The following is a 15,787-nucleotide window of genomic DNA, read 5'->3' on the forward strand; positions in this document are numbered from 1 at the left end:
CGGTATTCTGGGGAGATCCAGGAAGCTACCTGAAGGAGGCGACATTTGAATTAAGACGTGGAAAATGACGAGATTCGGAAGAGAATCAGACCTGACGATAACATATTTCAGAGCTCTCTGACTGGAAATTAGAGAGAAAACTGTAGTAACTGATGAAGAGAGAGAGACAGAGAAGACAAGACAGTGCCAGAGAAAGAATCTTGGGAGCAGGCAAAGAAGCCCAAGGGAGAGAAGCTGTTCTCAAGGTTTTAGCAGAAGAACTTGGAGAGTTCAGCTTTGTAAGATAAAATGGACAAAAAGACCAAACATTTTCTGCAGAGGTCATGGGAGAATGAGGATTGCCAGTATGTCAGTGGATATGGTCATTGCTGAAAATTTTGGTGGGACCTGCTTCAGTAAAGTAGTAGGTGAGAAAGACAGGTCACCAATGTTGACTAGTTGCAGAGGAATAGGATAAAAGGACCGTAAACTCTTCTATGAAGTTTGGAGGTAAAAGGAAGAAGAAACTAACTCTGATAGATTAGGGAATTTTTCAAAAAGATTTTTTGTTAAAGATTAGTGTTGATCTGAAAATGTTTCTAATATTTAGAGGATGGAGCCAATAGAAAGGGAGAAGATTAATGTGCAATGAGAAGGCGAAATAACAGAGCAAGTTCCAGGAGGAGATGGATCAGAAAACAGGAATGGCAGATCAAGGAAGGGTGCAAATGAGGAGCAGAGGCAGTAGGGAGATGAGCCCAGGGTGCTTACTAAATTCATCAGTAAGAGAGGCAGGTGCTCTGGGACTAAGGAAGATGATGGGAAACGTAGGAGCTTCCATTGTGCACCAACTTCCACTTTGGAAATATTAGCTGCCCTCTCATTTTCTAAAAAGGCATGAGTCTCTGCGGTGACTAAAGCATGAATGTGAGGGTTGTTTATAGGACAAGTTCTCAGTCCTGATTGTACATTAAAATCACCTATGCTGGGAGGTATTTTTTTAAGAAGAATTACTGTTAACCTGGCCCCACTTTCAGAGGTTCTAATTTAATTGGCCTGGAGCAGGAGTCCAAGCATCAAGAAGCTCCCCAGATGATCCTAATTTCCAGCTTTGCACACTATTGGGCCACAGAAACATAACACATGGAGACAATTATTGTGCGTGAGTATTGTATTCATCTAGGATATTTCCAAATAATTACGCAGGTACAATGTATACGGTATTCTGTTAGTCACTGAAAAGATGAAAAGAAGAACTTTGAAGGGATCAGTGAAAAGTTGAAAAAGATTATCAGAAAAGCATATGCCGAGAGACTTAAAGTTATGTTGATCCTTCCACTCTCTTGTCCATATATCTATGCATTCAATCACCCCACTATCCTCTGAGTACCTACTGCGTGTTGAACACTACACTCCTGCTGAAAATAAAGAAAGAAAACAGCCTTTATCTCTAGGAGCCCAGACCGAGTTGCAGAGAGAGAGAGCACAAGGAAGTGGACGATTATAATTTCAGGTTGTAAATGCAGGGACAGAGGTAGGCAGCGGGTGCTCTGAGTATACAGTCAAGGGATATCTTATCCAGACAAGAGAGGTGGGAAGAAAATTTTGGGAACTGAGTCTAAAAGAGAGGGAGATGGGGTGAATGGTAGTGACATTCACCAAGCTAGATAATGGCACTAGATCAAGGCCGAGGATAGGTCTTCAGGATTGCCTTGACTACAGGAGATTCCTAGGAGTGTAAGGAATAGACTTGGATTATTAAAAGCTAAAACAACTTCATAAAGTCGTATTGTGGAGGTAATGTTAGAGAATGTAGCCTTAAAGAGTAATGGTAATTTTTCACTTAGCCACTGTATCAGTTAGGATCCAGGCAGAAAACAAATGGCACACTCAAAGTGACTAAGGTAAGTTTAATAGATGGACTACTTTAAAAGGGATAAGAAGGGTGTAGGGAAATAAGGAAAAGTCCAGTGCCCTGGAAATTAAATGTTTTTACTCACAATACTCTGACACCCAATATGTGGGATTTTGCTCACACCAACCAATTCTCCAACTTTCTGGAGACCAACTGGAAATTCAATTCAATTCTGACACTACCCAGAGTTAACATCAGACTCCACAGGTTTAAGGGCTCAGTCCCACAGATGCCCTCACTTCAGACACCGGTTGCAAGTATTGGGTCCCTCGGTTACCCTCACTTCTGTCCAAGCTGGCTATGAAGTTGGGGGAGAGAGGTGTCCTCATAATCCTCCTTCCCTTTCAGGCTTGATAATTTGCTAGAATGGCTCACAGAACTCTGGAACACACTTTACTTATTATTACTGGTTTATCATAAAGCACGAAGGAACAGCCAGATGAAGAGGTACATAGAGCAAGGTCTGGAAGTGTCCCAAGCACAGGAACTTCTGTCCCCCTGGAGTGAGGACACCACCCTCCCAGCACCTCAATGTGTTCACAAGCTCTGAAGCTTTCCAAACCCAGTCATTAGTCACTTAGGGGTTGTTATGGAGGTTTTATCATGTAGGCACGATTGATTAAGTCATTGGTCTATGGTGATTAACTCAGTATCCAGCCTCTCTCCCCTTCCTGGAGATCAGGGGGTGGGGCTGAAAGTTTCAAACCTCTAATCATGCCTTGGTCTTTCTGGTGCCCAGCCCCCATCCTGAAGCTATCTAGGGAGCCCTAGCCACCAGTCATGGCATTAGCATACAAAGGACACATGACTCTGGAGACTCCAAGGACTTTAGGAGCTGTGTGCCAGGAACAAAGACTAAATATTTATTTTTTATTGTGTCCTACTTTGGCTCATAACAGAGGCTGTTCCCACCCCTGGGCCTAAAGGGGCAAGGGAGAGGTTGGATGTCAGAACTCTGTAGGGAAAGAAGGCTATTTGATAGGAGCAGTGACTTTTGCTTGAGAAATGCAGTGGGCCACAGTGACCTCAGAAGGAGATAGCTAGGGGACCAAATACCCAGACCTCACTCATCCTTTTTTCCAATCTCCTTCTGGTGTTCACCATTCAAAGGGAAGCTCATTGATGTCATCCCTAGAGACCAACATGGAGCACACAGCACAGGATATAAAGCCCAGTAAAGAAGGGGAGAGAGTGGATCTAGAGGGACAAACAGAAAATGTTCAGTCCATTCTCTGTTGTAATTAGATCTGTTTCATAGCTCATTCATTTACTGAGCAAGTATTCCTTGCTAGCTTCCATACCTAATGCCTTGAGGTGCCAGACAATGTACTAGGGGCTAGAAATGTAGTGGTAGACAAGAGGAAAACCCTGCCCTCAGGAAGCCTACATTCTAGTGTGGGAAGACAGAGAGTAAATATGGTACAAATGGTAAAAATGATAGTGATATGTGTAAAGGAGAAAAAATAGGGAAAAAGGGTAGAGAATGTGGGGATACTATTTTGGATCCTTTGGATCTTTGAGAAGGCACCTCGAAAAGGTGAGGGAGTGAGCCAAGCATAGGAATCAATAAGATTACATTTGATGTTTCAGTATAATTGATGGGAAATTAGCTACCAGCAACTCATCCCTCAGTTGGTATATCAGACAGATGGCCATGTAATTTATCTTTACCCACAGAGCATCCTGTACAGTGGCTTTGTTCAAAATAGGTGGTTAGTCACAGTTAATAGTTTAGTTAAGAATTGGGACAGGGATAAATATGTCCGTGCTTAATACAAAATTAGAATTAATATAGAAAAATGAAAATTGTAGAGCCAAATATTATAAGTTGATTCCATGCAGATGTTTCTCAAAATTCTATGTTTCATACAGCTCAGTTTTCTAATAACGTGTAAGAACTTGTGAGAGATAATTGGTGACTCTCTGGATGGGACACCTCTTTTCTCGTTGTTTTTAACTAGTGTAATGAGTATTTGAGGAGCCTTCATAGAATTTACTTTTACAGTTCTTATTAACTTACTGTTTGTTAGATATCGTCAAACATGAATATTCTGTGGTAACTGAATATCTAACTTGAAAGCCTCAAAGTCAGACCCATATGGTTGAAAACCAGTTCAATTTTTCAGTTTTACAATGACAGAATTCTTCCCCAGGTATTATTCTGTAAACTGCCTAAACAACAATAGAGGCGTTTAAACTGATAATCTTCCATTGTTATTAATTGTGCTTGGGGCAACTTCAGATGCAGGTTGGATCATTATTGTTGTTCTTGGAGAGTCCCTCTTCCAAATTCCTACATATGTCCACGTTCCTACTCATGGGAATGGGGGTGTCCTCTTTGATTGTCGCTGGAAATAACTCAGACCGGAAAGTCTGTGTGAATAAAACTTCCAGAATGTTTGCAGTATTTTTTCTGACAAATCTATTCATGAATGTTCAGAAACTCTCAGAATATTGTCAAAAATCATTTTAGCTCTAAGTTAACAAAGATAGTAAATTGGCCATGATTTGGCTGTATCATCGTTTTTATATTCTCTGGCCCAGCCAGCCCCTACTTCCCTCTCCCCAGTCACACATCTGATTTTTCCCCATTTGGCTTTTCCTCACTCTTTCTCTAATTTGCCTCAAATTGATTGATTCAACATATGATTGCTATGATTAAAATATGTCACACATTTCCAATATCCATGGCAGGATTTTTTTCTGTATGTGTAATTCTGTCTATTTGAATATTGATGTGGTTGCATAAAATATTCCTATTCATTACAGCTCAATAGTTCAAAGGACTATTTGGAGTTAATTTTTCATACCATTCTCAATAACTAAATAACCTTATAGATTTTCTTGTAGCTTTACCAATGTATAGTTTATCTTATCTGGGCACGAAAAGCTTTTCATTTTATTTTATTTTGAAGTTCACTGGCCCAGCAGATGGATCTTTGATGTCGTTTTTTTAGGTGCAGATGATTCCCAGAGAGTTTGAAGAATGTTGAGTGTTTGTTATTCCTTTGTTAAAATGCAAAAAGTGAAGCTGTGCTGTGGAAAGGCCTGTGCAGTGAGTGACATGAGCCTACAGAATGGCAACAGGCTGAGAGTGAATTGATGTAGCCATTTCTCCACATCTCACTTTTGTCTCCTTCTTTTTTTCAGCCACCCAGTGTAAGCATGGTGCTGTGTATGATACCTGTGGTCCAGGATGTGCCAAGACCTGTGACAACTGGAATGAGATTGGTCCATGCAATAAGCCGTGTGTCGCAGGTTGCCACTGTCCAGCAAACTTGGTCCTTCACAAGGGAAGGTGCATCAAGCCAGTCCTTTGTCCTCAACGGTGACCATTGTTTCGCTTAAGACTTTGAAACCTAGTGTCCTTGACACGGAAGCGGAAGAGCCAATGAAGAACTGCGGTATTTGTGTGCTGATTCTGCAAATACACACACAGAGTATATATGTGTACATATATAGATATATAGATATATTCAGAAACATTTCATCATTTATATAAACTATAGGTGGATTATTATATGTATATTTTTTGCTATAAGACATGTATTGTTTCTAGGATGCTAATCTGTAAGCCATTGGATACATTGTATAAATAAACCAGGTGTTTTTAATTTAATAAGGCAGCATGCAGACATATTGGATGGCTTTAATATCACATACATTTGTCATTTTTAAGGAACTTTTCTAAGAAACATAAATTGCCTGCCTGCGTTAATTTTAGCTTTGAATCAGGATCTGCAGTTGAGTGGGAAATGTTTTTCTCTGGAGAAGGGCAAATTTATCTAGGGGCATTTCATGCTTCCAAAGAAAAGACTGTATGTCTGAGAGAGATGGCTGGTGATCGTTGACAGGCCCTAATGGTGCATGTAAAGCAAGGGATAGGTTGTAAGACTTTATTTGGTCGTGGTCTGATATTATTTCCAAAAATGATTGGCTAGTTGCCAAGAAATATAAATTTGTCACTAAAGCATAACCAAAGAATCTAATGATTTCTCGCCATCTTTGCATATTTTTTGAGCCTCCTAATTATATATGTGTGTATGATGTATGTGTCCACTTACATGTCACACCCTGAGATTAAGGAGTATTTGGGCGACGCTGGTTTTATTGAGCATGAGCAGATATTTGGAGAAACTGTTGCACAATATATGAAGAAGAAATATCTGTTTCTCTGAGTCTCGGAGCAATTTAGGATGGGCTGATCCAATGAGTTGATGTAAGCCATCTACGTTTTGTGACTATTCCATATATAAAACGAAAGCCTTAGATTATTTCTAGAAGATTCCTAGTCCAACACCATTTGGTGACTGTTAATATGTCATAATTGTTAGGCAGAAAGAAAGCCTTTACTGACTGATTGATTTAACATCAGTCCAAACCAAAAAATGGTCTATATACTTGTTCTCATTTACTGATAGGTTGCTATAGTCACCATGTGATTTTCCTGACTTTTGTTTTCAGCTGAATAAGTGAAAATGTCAACAAAACAAAACCCACTGATGTCTAAAAATAAAATGTTCTGCATTGTAGTAAATAAAGAGCTTAAGATGTAAAACAATGCATTTTCTGTTTTAAGATGTGCTGTGTTATACTTTATAAATAAGCTATATCAGCTTCAGGTTTGTCAATTTTTAACAGCTTTATTTAGATATATTTTATATGCCCTAAAATACTTTATTTTTATAAAGAGTATTATTGATAGACCACAGCAAACCCCCAAATTTTTGACAATCAGCATATCTCCATTGCTTGTTAAGACATTGGTGTTCCTTTTACATATATTCATGACAGCTAAAGGATTGATTTGGACTTTTTACTGGGACATCTCTACTTGTTTGAGTAAACTGAGTAAAGTGCAGAGTGTAGCAGTGACTGGCTGGGGCATCAGGGAATGCGGTTGTTATCATTGTGCTTGGGTCCTAAACACCCCAGTATCTGGGATCCAAGGTAGCCAGGTCGTTGCCTCAGTGCTGCACTTGGAAGGAGAGCTTTGATTTAGGAGACTTGGGTTCCAGGTGTAGTTTGTGACCTTGCCAACATTGTTTAAGCATTTGGGGCCACGCTTTTGCTTATCTGTATCACAAAGAAGCTGTGTAGTATATGGGCAGGGTTAGGAATCTGGAGACCTAGACACCCTGGCACTAGTGAGATCTCTTGCACAGTAATCTGAGACACTTATAGTTTTCAACACTTTCACACTTGTAATCTCATTTATTCCCACCCCCCACCCCCCCCCCCCCCCGCCCCAAAAGAAAGGATAGAGCAAATCAGTTGACCTTCCCTGGTTGGTTTGTTTTTGATTCTTTTAGATTATCTTTAAATTCCTTCCCAGTTCACTCTGGGTTTTCTGTCTATGAAAGAGGGATACAGAAGGGAAAATTGTGGATGGATGTTTACTGGTCATGATTCATCCAAAGACTGAGTAACTCTACCCAATAAGGCTAAATAGCCTCTTTCCCAACATATTTAATCATGGCCAACCATGGTGGATGAACGATGATGAAGGCTCTTCTTCATGGACCAGTTCCATCAATTTGGGCTGCTTGATTACAAGTTTGCATGACTTGCCTTATCCAGGGTTTAGTTTAACCTTTGTACGTTTTTCATTCCTCATCCTAGAAGAAAGAGAAGGCAGGGAGGACAGAGGGTGATTCAGTCCTACTAATCCATACAGGCAGCTGTCTGATGGGGGTGGCTGGGGAAATCAGCTGTCAGCTTGCATTTTCTGTTTTTGGCCATGGGCTATGCTGAGCAATGATTTTGTCTAATGATTGATCATAATGGAGATTACCCAAGTGCTTCAATGATAGTGGGCCCACTTTATTCACATGGGATATTTTTATTGGGCTCTCAAAGCCAAACTCCTGCAGAATTAGAGGACTTGAAATGAAAATGTTCTGCTTCTCTCTTTAATGTACATAACCCAGGTTAGAAATTAGTGTTGGTCTCCAGGTATATATGAAATTAAAAGATAGGTTAATCTTGCTCTAACTACATGTATAGAATCCCTATTTTTGCTTATGCTTTTAGCTACAAATATTGAATTTGGTGAAGGACAAATACCTTTGATGAAGAGTGAGCAAAATCGTGGTCCCAATTGCACATAGTTGGTGCTTAATAACAGCAGGTTCTTTCCCATCTCCCTGTGAAAATAGGAATGTTTGAAGATCCTGAACTAAAACTTTTGAACTAGGAAGAAAAATGAATCTTTGACATTGACAACAGCAATTATTCATTAAAAGGGTAGCACATTGAGAATCAGGTGAAAAGTGTCCTCTTATTAACTCATTGAATGTTTCCTGAGCATCTGACCACCAGCCTGTAAAAGGGCACTTCTGGAGCCAGCCCCGAAGGTCTAGTGGTTAAAGTTCCATGCTCTCTGCCTTGGCAGCTGGAGTTCATTCCCCAGTTGCAGAACCACACCACCCATCTGTCAGTTGCTGTGCTGTGGTGGGGGCTCACATAGAAGAACCAGAAAGACTTACAACCATGTGCTGGGGCTTTGGGGAGAAGAAGAAGAGGGAAAAAAAGGTAAAGTTTCATAGATTAAAAAAAAAGGGCACCTCTCAAAATGAAAAGGACTCAGTGGTTGACTTCCCCTCAGCTTTCATTCAACACAGATAAACATTTCGACTGGAAAACTGTTTCTTATTAAGAAATATTTCAGACTACAAAAAGGTATAGAGAATAATATTGTAAATTCCCATGAATACCTTACCTTAATTAAGAGAAATAATCTCATAGATAGTCAATAAATTTTTCTTGCACGAATAAAATCAAATCAAGTCTCATGGTTGAAACAACTGTGTGGAGTTTTTCCTTGTTGAGTTTCTGTTCACTTTGCTGCTTTTTGTCACTCACGTTTGTCTGGATCTGACAGTTATCAAGGATGTGAGCTGGGAGAATGAGAATGCCTTAGGGGACAGGCATCAAGACATTTTAATTAGCTATCTCCTCCAAACATAACCCTCTGGAGCAGCAAAAATTGTCTCCAATTCTAAATAATGAAGTACTAGCTTTTTCAGAATCCAGGATTTTAATTCTGAAAAATGACACTGTTCAAGTGGCCAAGAATGAATAAACAGGGAAAAGAAAGTAATGCTGGTGATTATGCAGACTCTGAATTAAGAATCCAGACATTTAGTCCTGTAAGGGGACCTTTCGGGCTTTAGAGCCATGTTGCTACATTGGGTTTAATTACATCAATTGAATGACAAACACTTAACGTGAGATCCATCTTTACCGTGGTTCCCTTTCAGATTAATTTTGAGCAAGCCCACTTTGAAAAGATTAATGTCAGGGAGAAGGGTGGGAAAGCTAAGTAGAGAGATGAGCCTTGGAGGATCATTCAGAGTGAGGCTGGCGAAGCAAAGTGGGAGGGATGTTCCAGGTAGAGGGAGTTCAGAGCACCAAGGCAGCAAACGGCTCTGCACCTGTGGCTGTGCCCTAAGGGGTATGACATGAAGGGAGATGGTATAGCCCAGGTGTGTAGGGCCCCACGGTCATGCTAAGGAGCCTGGATTTTAGTCCTTAGGGTGGTAATTCCCAAAGCATTTATGTTATAGTACCTTCAGAAAATAAAATTTGTGTGTGTACCGGGGTAAATAGACAGGGCTGCCTGCAGCTGGAGATCACATCTAGGGACAACTTAGGTCCCATCCAACTGCTCCAAGAGTGGAAGGGATGCCAGTAGCCCTGCCACCCATTCCCCACACAGCTTTCAGTGGGCTGTGGCACCAGAGGGGAAGGTCTGTGCCAGGGCAGGTCCGGCTATGGGATGGTGTTAAGCAATGGAGTGAAGTGACCAGAGCTTTGTCTCAGTGAGTGGAGTGGAGGTGGGATTTTCAGTCAAAAGAGCAAGTGAGAGGTCCTGGGCATAGTCCAGGTGAGAAATGATGAGCCTCAGAACTAGGAGGAAGAAGGTATAAAGGGGAGAACTCTGTGACAGATTGGGTGGCAGATAGGCAAGTTTCTGGCTTGAATGGTGGGTGGTGAAGGTGCCAGTCAGTCACATAAGGAATACTGGCAGGAGAGCAGATTTAGAGATATTTCTATAGTAAATTAAAATGTTTTCTTCAGGCTGCATTTGGTTCAGTTCAACAGACATCCTGAGCATTAGGATTCAGACATGCTCCTTCTTAAGACAGTACGGTCCAGGATGAATGATTTGTGGTAAACCAGAGGCACACATAGCTGGCTGCGGAGCCTCAGGAAGCTCAGTTTGGGGTTTTCTATTTGGAGGCGTGTCAAGGAAGGCTTACCAGAGAGGATGACTCCTGAGAAGAGCCTTACTGGCTGAATGGGCTCTACCTATGCCAAGAGGTTGTGTGTGTGCGTGTGTGTGTGTGCATGTGTGTGCGTGTGTGTGTGCATGTGTGTGCATGTGTGTGCATGTGTGTATCAGCAGGAATGGTGTAGTCTGGGAATTCAAGGCATGACTCCCTGTGGATAAGGAGAAAGAAAAGCAGGCAGCCTGGGGGTGCAGAAGGCAACAGGGTTTTGGTACTGCTGGGGTATAATGGACTCAGAGAACTTTATTGAGCTGTGGCAATGTAGTTCACAACCCTGGCAGATCTTTTCAAGCATCCTTTGATTTCTAGTGGGGGGAGCACAGTAGGGTTTGAGGAAGGGTTGGCATTTGGTTATAAGCCCTCTTTGCTTCCACACCTGAGTGTGTTCCAGTTTCCTTGATGTGTCTTCTGAGCATCTAGAAAGGGAAGGAGGAGGGAAGAGGCTTCTAAGGAGACTGTTCCATCTGCCCTTCAGTGCTGTACAGTACGGCAAGGAGGCATCTTCAGACCCTCCAGGCATTGGTTGCTATAGCAGAACTGGTCCAAAGTAGATACATTTGAACACTGCTTTTGTTGACTTGGCTGTGGCCTGATGGCAGGACTGGGGGATGCTTAGGGTTCAAACAGCTGGACCTACTAGTGGCAGCTGGTCACACTTCCAGGTAAAAGGCCTGGAAACACAGCTCACCTAGAGTTCTGGTCAGAACAATTCTCTCATGTTTTACCCACTCAGTGTCATAACCCAGCTTATGCCTTAAAAACCGACATGAACTGCTTCTCTGCAAACTCCAACTGGAACTTGACTTCCTAAGTAATTCCTCTGAGGGCTTCTTTCAGCAGTGTAATTTTGGGCTTTAGGAAATGTTTGTGGTGATGAAAAAGTTTCACTTTGGCTCTGAGAGTGTAAATACCATTTGTTATATTGTCATTTTCACCATGTTCCTACATGTAATTTAAAGAATCAGATCCTGAACAGCTCCTTCTGGCTCGAGTGCTTAAACAGGCGTGACGGGGAGTGGAAGGCAGCAGGAAGCCTGACGGGATCCACCCCCACGCTGAGCAGGCTACCCTGAGAGCCTCTGGTGGGATGCGTTCCTGCTGGAGCATGCTTCTGTGAAGAAGCTGATTCAAAGGATCCTCGTCACTCAGTATGAATTCCCATTGCCCTCTCGAAGACAGTTGGACCAGGGGGGCCTCTGTCTTACAAACCTCAGTTGCTCCCTTTACTTTCTTAGAACGAATTGGCTGAGACAGGAAATTGAAACGGCAGGAAGGAGAGAGGATTAAAAGATAGATTTATTCACAGCCACTACCACTGTTATCCAGCCCTGAAACTTCAGGGGGGACTTGGAACAACTGTTTGATCACACTGAAGAGTATTCTCCACTCTGTTTTATGTGATGACATTTGGGGAATATCTGTTTTCATAGTCAGAGCAGCTCAGCCTGAGCAATTTCATTTCCATGGTGGATCCACACAGCTATCTTGATTCTATAATTTTCTGAGATGCACTGGGGAGAATCCTTCTAGTGGTCTGTTCACAGGCTAGGCTACCCCACACAAAGGCCCTGGCAGGTGAATTTGGACCCTAACTCAGTTTTGGTTTGCCTGTTGAGACCCGCCCATAGTTCATGGCATGATTATCTTTCCCTTTCTTTGCTTTGCCATAGGCTCAAGCAACAGAATGGCTGGGTTGCTTTGACTGAAGGAGATAAAGATGGTGGCCAGAGGAGAGTCCCAGAGGAACTGGAATGTCTAGCTGATCTGGGAGCTCTTTGCTACGCCCGAACTGTTCCTGAGAGTCTGAGTGGATCCATCACCTTCACTCTTTTGTTTGGGAATGGAGGAGGCAACAAGGGAGGGTAGCCTTTTTGCATATTAATTCTTTCTGAATTTACTACTTATTTCCTTTGGTTTTACTTTGAGGGGAAAAATGTTAAGGAATAATATGGTACACACAATTTAATTTTTTGTCTTAAAATATTCAGTAAAATAAAGACTGTTTTCAAATTTGGGGAATTCTATATTTCATTGGATTCAAGTTCTGCCTACGCTAATTTATGGAATGTTAAAGTTTTCGTATTTAGTTGATTTCAAATACATATATTTTGAGTGCAATTTTCCAAAGTGAAACTTGCTTTCCTTGAAATTGGTTCCATGATTTATTGTTCATATGGCTAGCTTATTCGGGCTATCTGCTTTGTGAGAGTAAGTGTATGGAAATGTTTGCCTAAATAATGTATATGCATATTATTTTGTTCACATAACAACACTTATTATCTTTATATCAGTAGTGCATGCAACTTCACTTGTTTCCGCTCCTCCGAGCATAGGCACACAATCCTTTTTACTATGAAAGAAGAGGCCCAGTAGAAGACAGGGAGAGATTGTGAGGCAAACAGCAAAGATGCAGTAGATAGAACCATGTGTGTCTTTTTGCGGCACAACCCAGGGAGGCTGCATCATGCCGGAGTGATGCAGACGTGGCTTTACCTACGTTGCCCTCAAAAAAAATGGAAGGAAATAAAATCAAGTTCTGAGATTCTCATTTTATGATCTGCATGGCCTGACCCACATTGTCTTCAGGAATGTGACTTTTATCACACATGGGAACTGAGTCCCCTTGTCTAATAGCATCCACCAAGCTCCATCTAAACCATAATCTGTCATCCAGATGTCTAGGCTGCTGGGGTAGGGGCAAACTTCCAGAAGACTGGCCTTCCTATGGCATAAGCTCCCTGGGTGTTCAGGAGTGTGTGGGCCTGGTCTGACGTGGTGCTTGGACCTGGAACGTCAGCAGGTGCTCCAGGTAGACCGCCGTAAGTCATGGGAATGGTGTGCATATGTCTGGGGAGGGGTTCCTTCCAGATGTCCAGTGAGCCTATAGGACTGGCTTCACTCTTTCTGCTCATGCTCCTTCTCTGGTAGAGAGAGGACAGGTTTCTCTCACAGACCACAGGATCTCAGCATTTCCAGCCAAATTTCTCAGCAGTTGGATTGGAGCATGCAAGGCCAATGACAATTTTTCCACTAGGAGAAACAGATTACAGTGTAGCTTCCTGAGATTTCTCACCAGGAATTAAAACAAATTGTCATGTTGACTGTTAATTTGTGCCGTCCTCCCTTCAATATGTGCTCCCTGCCCTCACCTTCTGTTTTGTCCCTTTTACTTCTCTCCTCCTTTCCCTCTCCCTTCACATGCCTCTCTCTAGCATCACCCTGATCCCCATTCCAAACTGGCCTGCTCTCCTGGCATTATCTTTTATTCCAGTTCTTTCCTGGCACTTTCTGAAAGCATGGCTGTCCTGCTTCCTAATCCCACAAGAACCAATTTGTCAAAAGTAAATTTGAGTTGCTCTAAGGTCTAAGCATTATCAGTTTTAAGTACCATATTTTCATTATCTTATCTGAGTCTTCTGGCACAGAACATCTTTAAGTGGTAGTCTAGTTCTAACGTGTGCATTTCAGGCACTGTATCATATCAGAAAGGAAAATATCTAGAGGGCAGGTGGGCATTCTGTTGTCTCCACAATGTAGATGCAATGTAGATATTACATAGTGGACCAGCATAGAGGAATGCTTCTGTTTGCCTTAGGCTCTTTGAAATTTTTTTTTGAGAATATTTGGTTATAGACCATTCTTTCTATTTTTCAGGTAGAATGTCTATAATATCTGATGTTAAAAATTCATTGAAGAAAGAAAGTATTGTTCAATTTTTCTCCTCTCTCGTGCCCTGACCCACATCCCCCTTCTCATGAGGAGTGGCCTCAGCTATTTCCCTGTGGCAATATGAGTGAATTTAGCAAGGCTCTTCCTTCTAAGGGTCCTGGATGAAATTCTAGGGAAATGGCGTCAAAGTGCAATTCAGTACAATCAACTTTACTGCATATCTTAAAGATAATATGGTTTAATCAGACAGTTTTCTGTTCTAGGGATAATATAAAAAATCTATTTGCCATCCCTAGGCAAGATGGCTTATCTTTCAAGCCAACTCCAAGTGAATTTTAGGTGTTGTCTGTGTTCTATGTCAGGGACTGTGAAGTCTTCCCCCGACTCTGTAGGAAAGAGGGCCATGAGCTACCAGCAAGGTCCTCACAAGAAAGGACCAGTTTTATCTGCCCTCTTGGACCTTGCTGGTGCGATGACTACATGGCTACCCAAGATCATCCTTTTATCATCAATAAGGACATTCTAAAAAACACGGCACACACACAAATGACAACAGAAATTCACTATGCCTTTGAGAGCCTTTTGGATAGAATTTTATGTTCCATTTGACCTTTTGTTTGATACAGAAATTCCCGAACATAAAACCGTAGTGAACCAGCTCAAGCTGCTTGTCAAATTGCAGAGTGGAAACCTCAGCTTGCTACAAATTGGTCTAATTAAGCCTTATTAAAATTGGTACCCTGGGGTGAATTTTTATCCCTTGAACAAAGTATGACATTGCACATTTCCACATATAATGCAGGCAAGTCTGATGCTTTTATGGGTGAATTTTTCAAATGAGGATACCAAATGTGCCAGGAACAGCATCCCTGAAGCACATGGAGGTGTATAACTGCTCAGTAATTGCAGTTTTCATTTGGGAAAATTAAATGGAAATGAAAACAAAAGCCGCATCCTGCCTCTGCAGCATTTCAGAAATCTGGGTTCCAGCTGGGGGTGGGGACCGGGGGCTGTCAGAGGTGCTCTGGGGACAGAGTTGCTCATCCTCTCCCCAACGACCACTCATCTCACTTTTCTTTTCTCCTTCCCTGGAACCTCAGGGGAGATCTTAACAGAGGGAAAAGGTTCCCATCAGACAATGTCCCTCTGCAGAGATGGCCATGCTGACTTACAACAACAAACTTTCATTCTAAAGAGACTGCTCGTTTGCTGTGAGGACACAGTATCTGCCGGAGCTAGAATCAAATGAGGAGTGCATGGAAGACCTGTCATCACAACACAGGACATGCTGCTGTTTGCTCCTCCCACCAGTCATTTCATCCTCTTCAGCTTCTCTTCAGGGCCAGGAAAAGATTCATCTGCCAAGGAAACAGTGGGAGATGGAGACTCATTGCATTGGTGGAGTCTGTGAACGTGGGAGCACCTGCCATACCCTGACACAGGGAGCACTGACGGCAAATAGCCTAGTCTCTTCCGCACTGTGTGTTCTGAATTCCAGACTCGAATCATCCAACTGCCTCCTTGCTCTCTCCTCTTGGAGGTCTAATGGGCAACTCAAAGTTTTATATGTCTTACCTAAGCTAAGCTCTTCAGATCCACCTTCCACCCAAACTCTCCCCTCTTGCAGTCTCCTACATTTCAGTAAATGGAAGATGCTTCTATTTGCAGAGCCTCAAACAAGAGCTCGCCTGGAGGAAGTTTATCTGGGAAAGAGATCCCAGGGAACAATAGTGAGGGACTGGGAAGAGTAAAATGGAAAGAGAGAAATCTGCTCCATGAGAGTTTGATTGAGCTGGTTACTGCTGTGGGCTCAGTTCCAGCAGGCACTCTCTAAGGAGGTGTGCATGTTATCCACCTGTTCCTACCCACCATTGGTCAAAAGTTGCCCCCGAGGTGTGAATTTCCTGGGTCTTCCAGGCTTCCACAGGTA

General features: G+C 42.2%; 1 protein-coding gene across 7 annotated transcripts in view; it reads left to right on the plus strand.

Moving 5' to 3' along the window:
- The window catches only part of BMPER (BMP binding endothelial regulator), a 234,189-nt gene extending 227,734 nt beyond the window's left edge, over window positions 1–6,455 (plus strand). For all 7 annotated transcript variants that reach the window (XM_070616213.1, XM_070616217.1, XM_070616214.1 and 4 more), the window contains one exon: window positions 5,045–6,455. In XM_070616213.1, coding sequence (XP_070472314.1) covers window positions 5,045–5,226 — 182 coding nt within the window. In that variant the 3' untranslated portion in view covers window positions 5,227–6,455. The remainder of the gene's footprint in view (window positions 1–5,044) is intronic.
- Window positions 6,456–15,787: the final 9,332 nt, after the last annotated feature.

The sequence above is a fragment of the Equus przewalskii genome, chromosome 4 (assembly GCF_037783145.1).
Source record: "Equus przewalskii isolate Varuska chromosome 4, EquPr2, whole genome shotgun sequence".
NCBI lineage: Eukaryota > Metazoa > Chordata > Mammalia > Perissodactyla > Equidae > Equus > Equus przewalskii.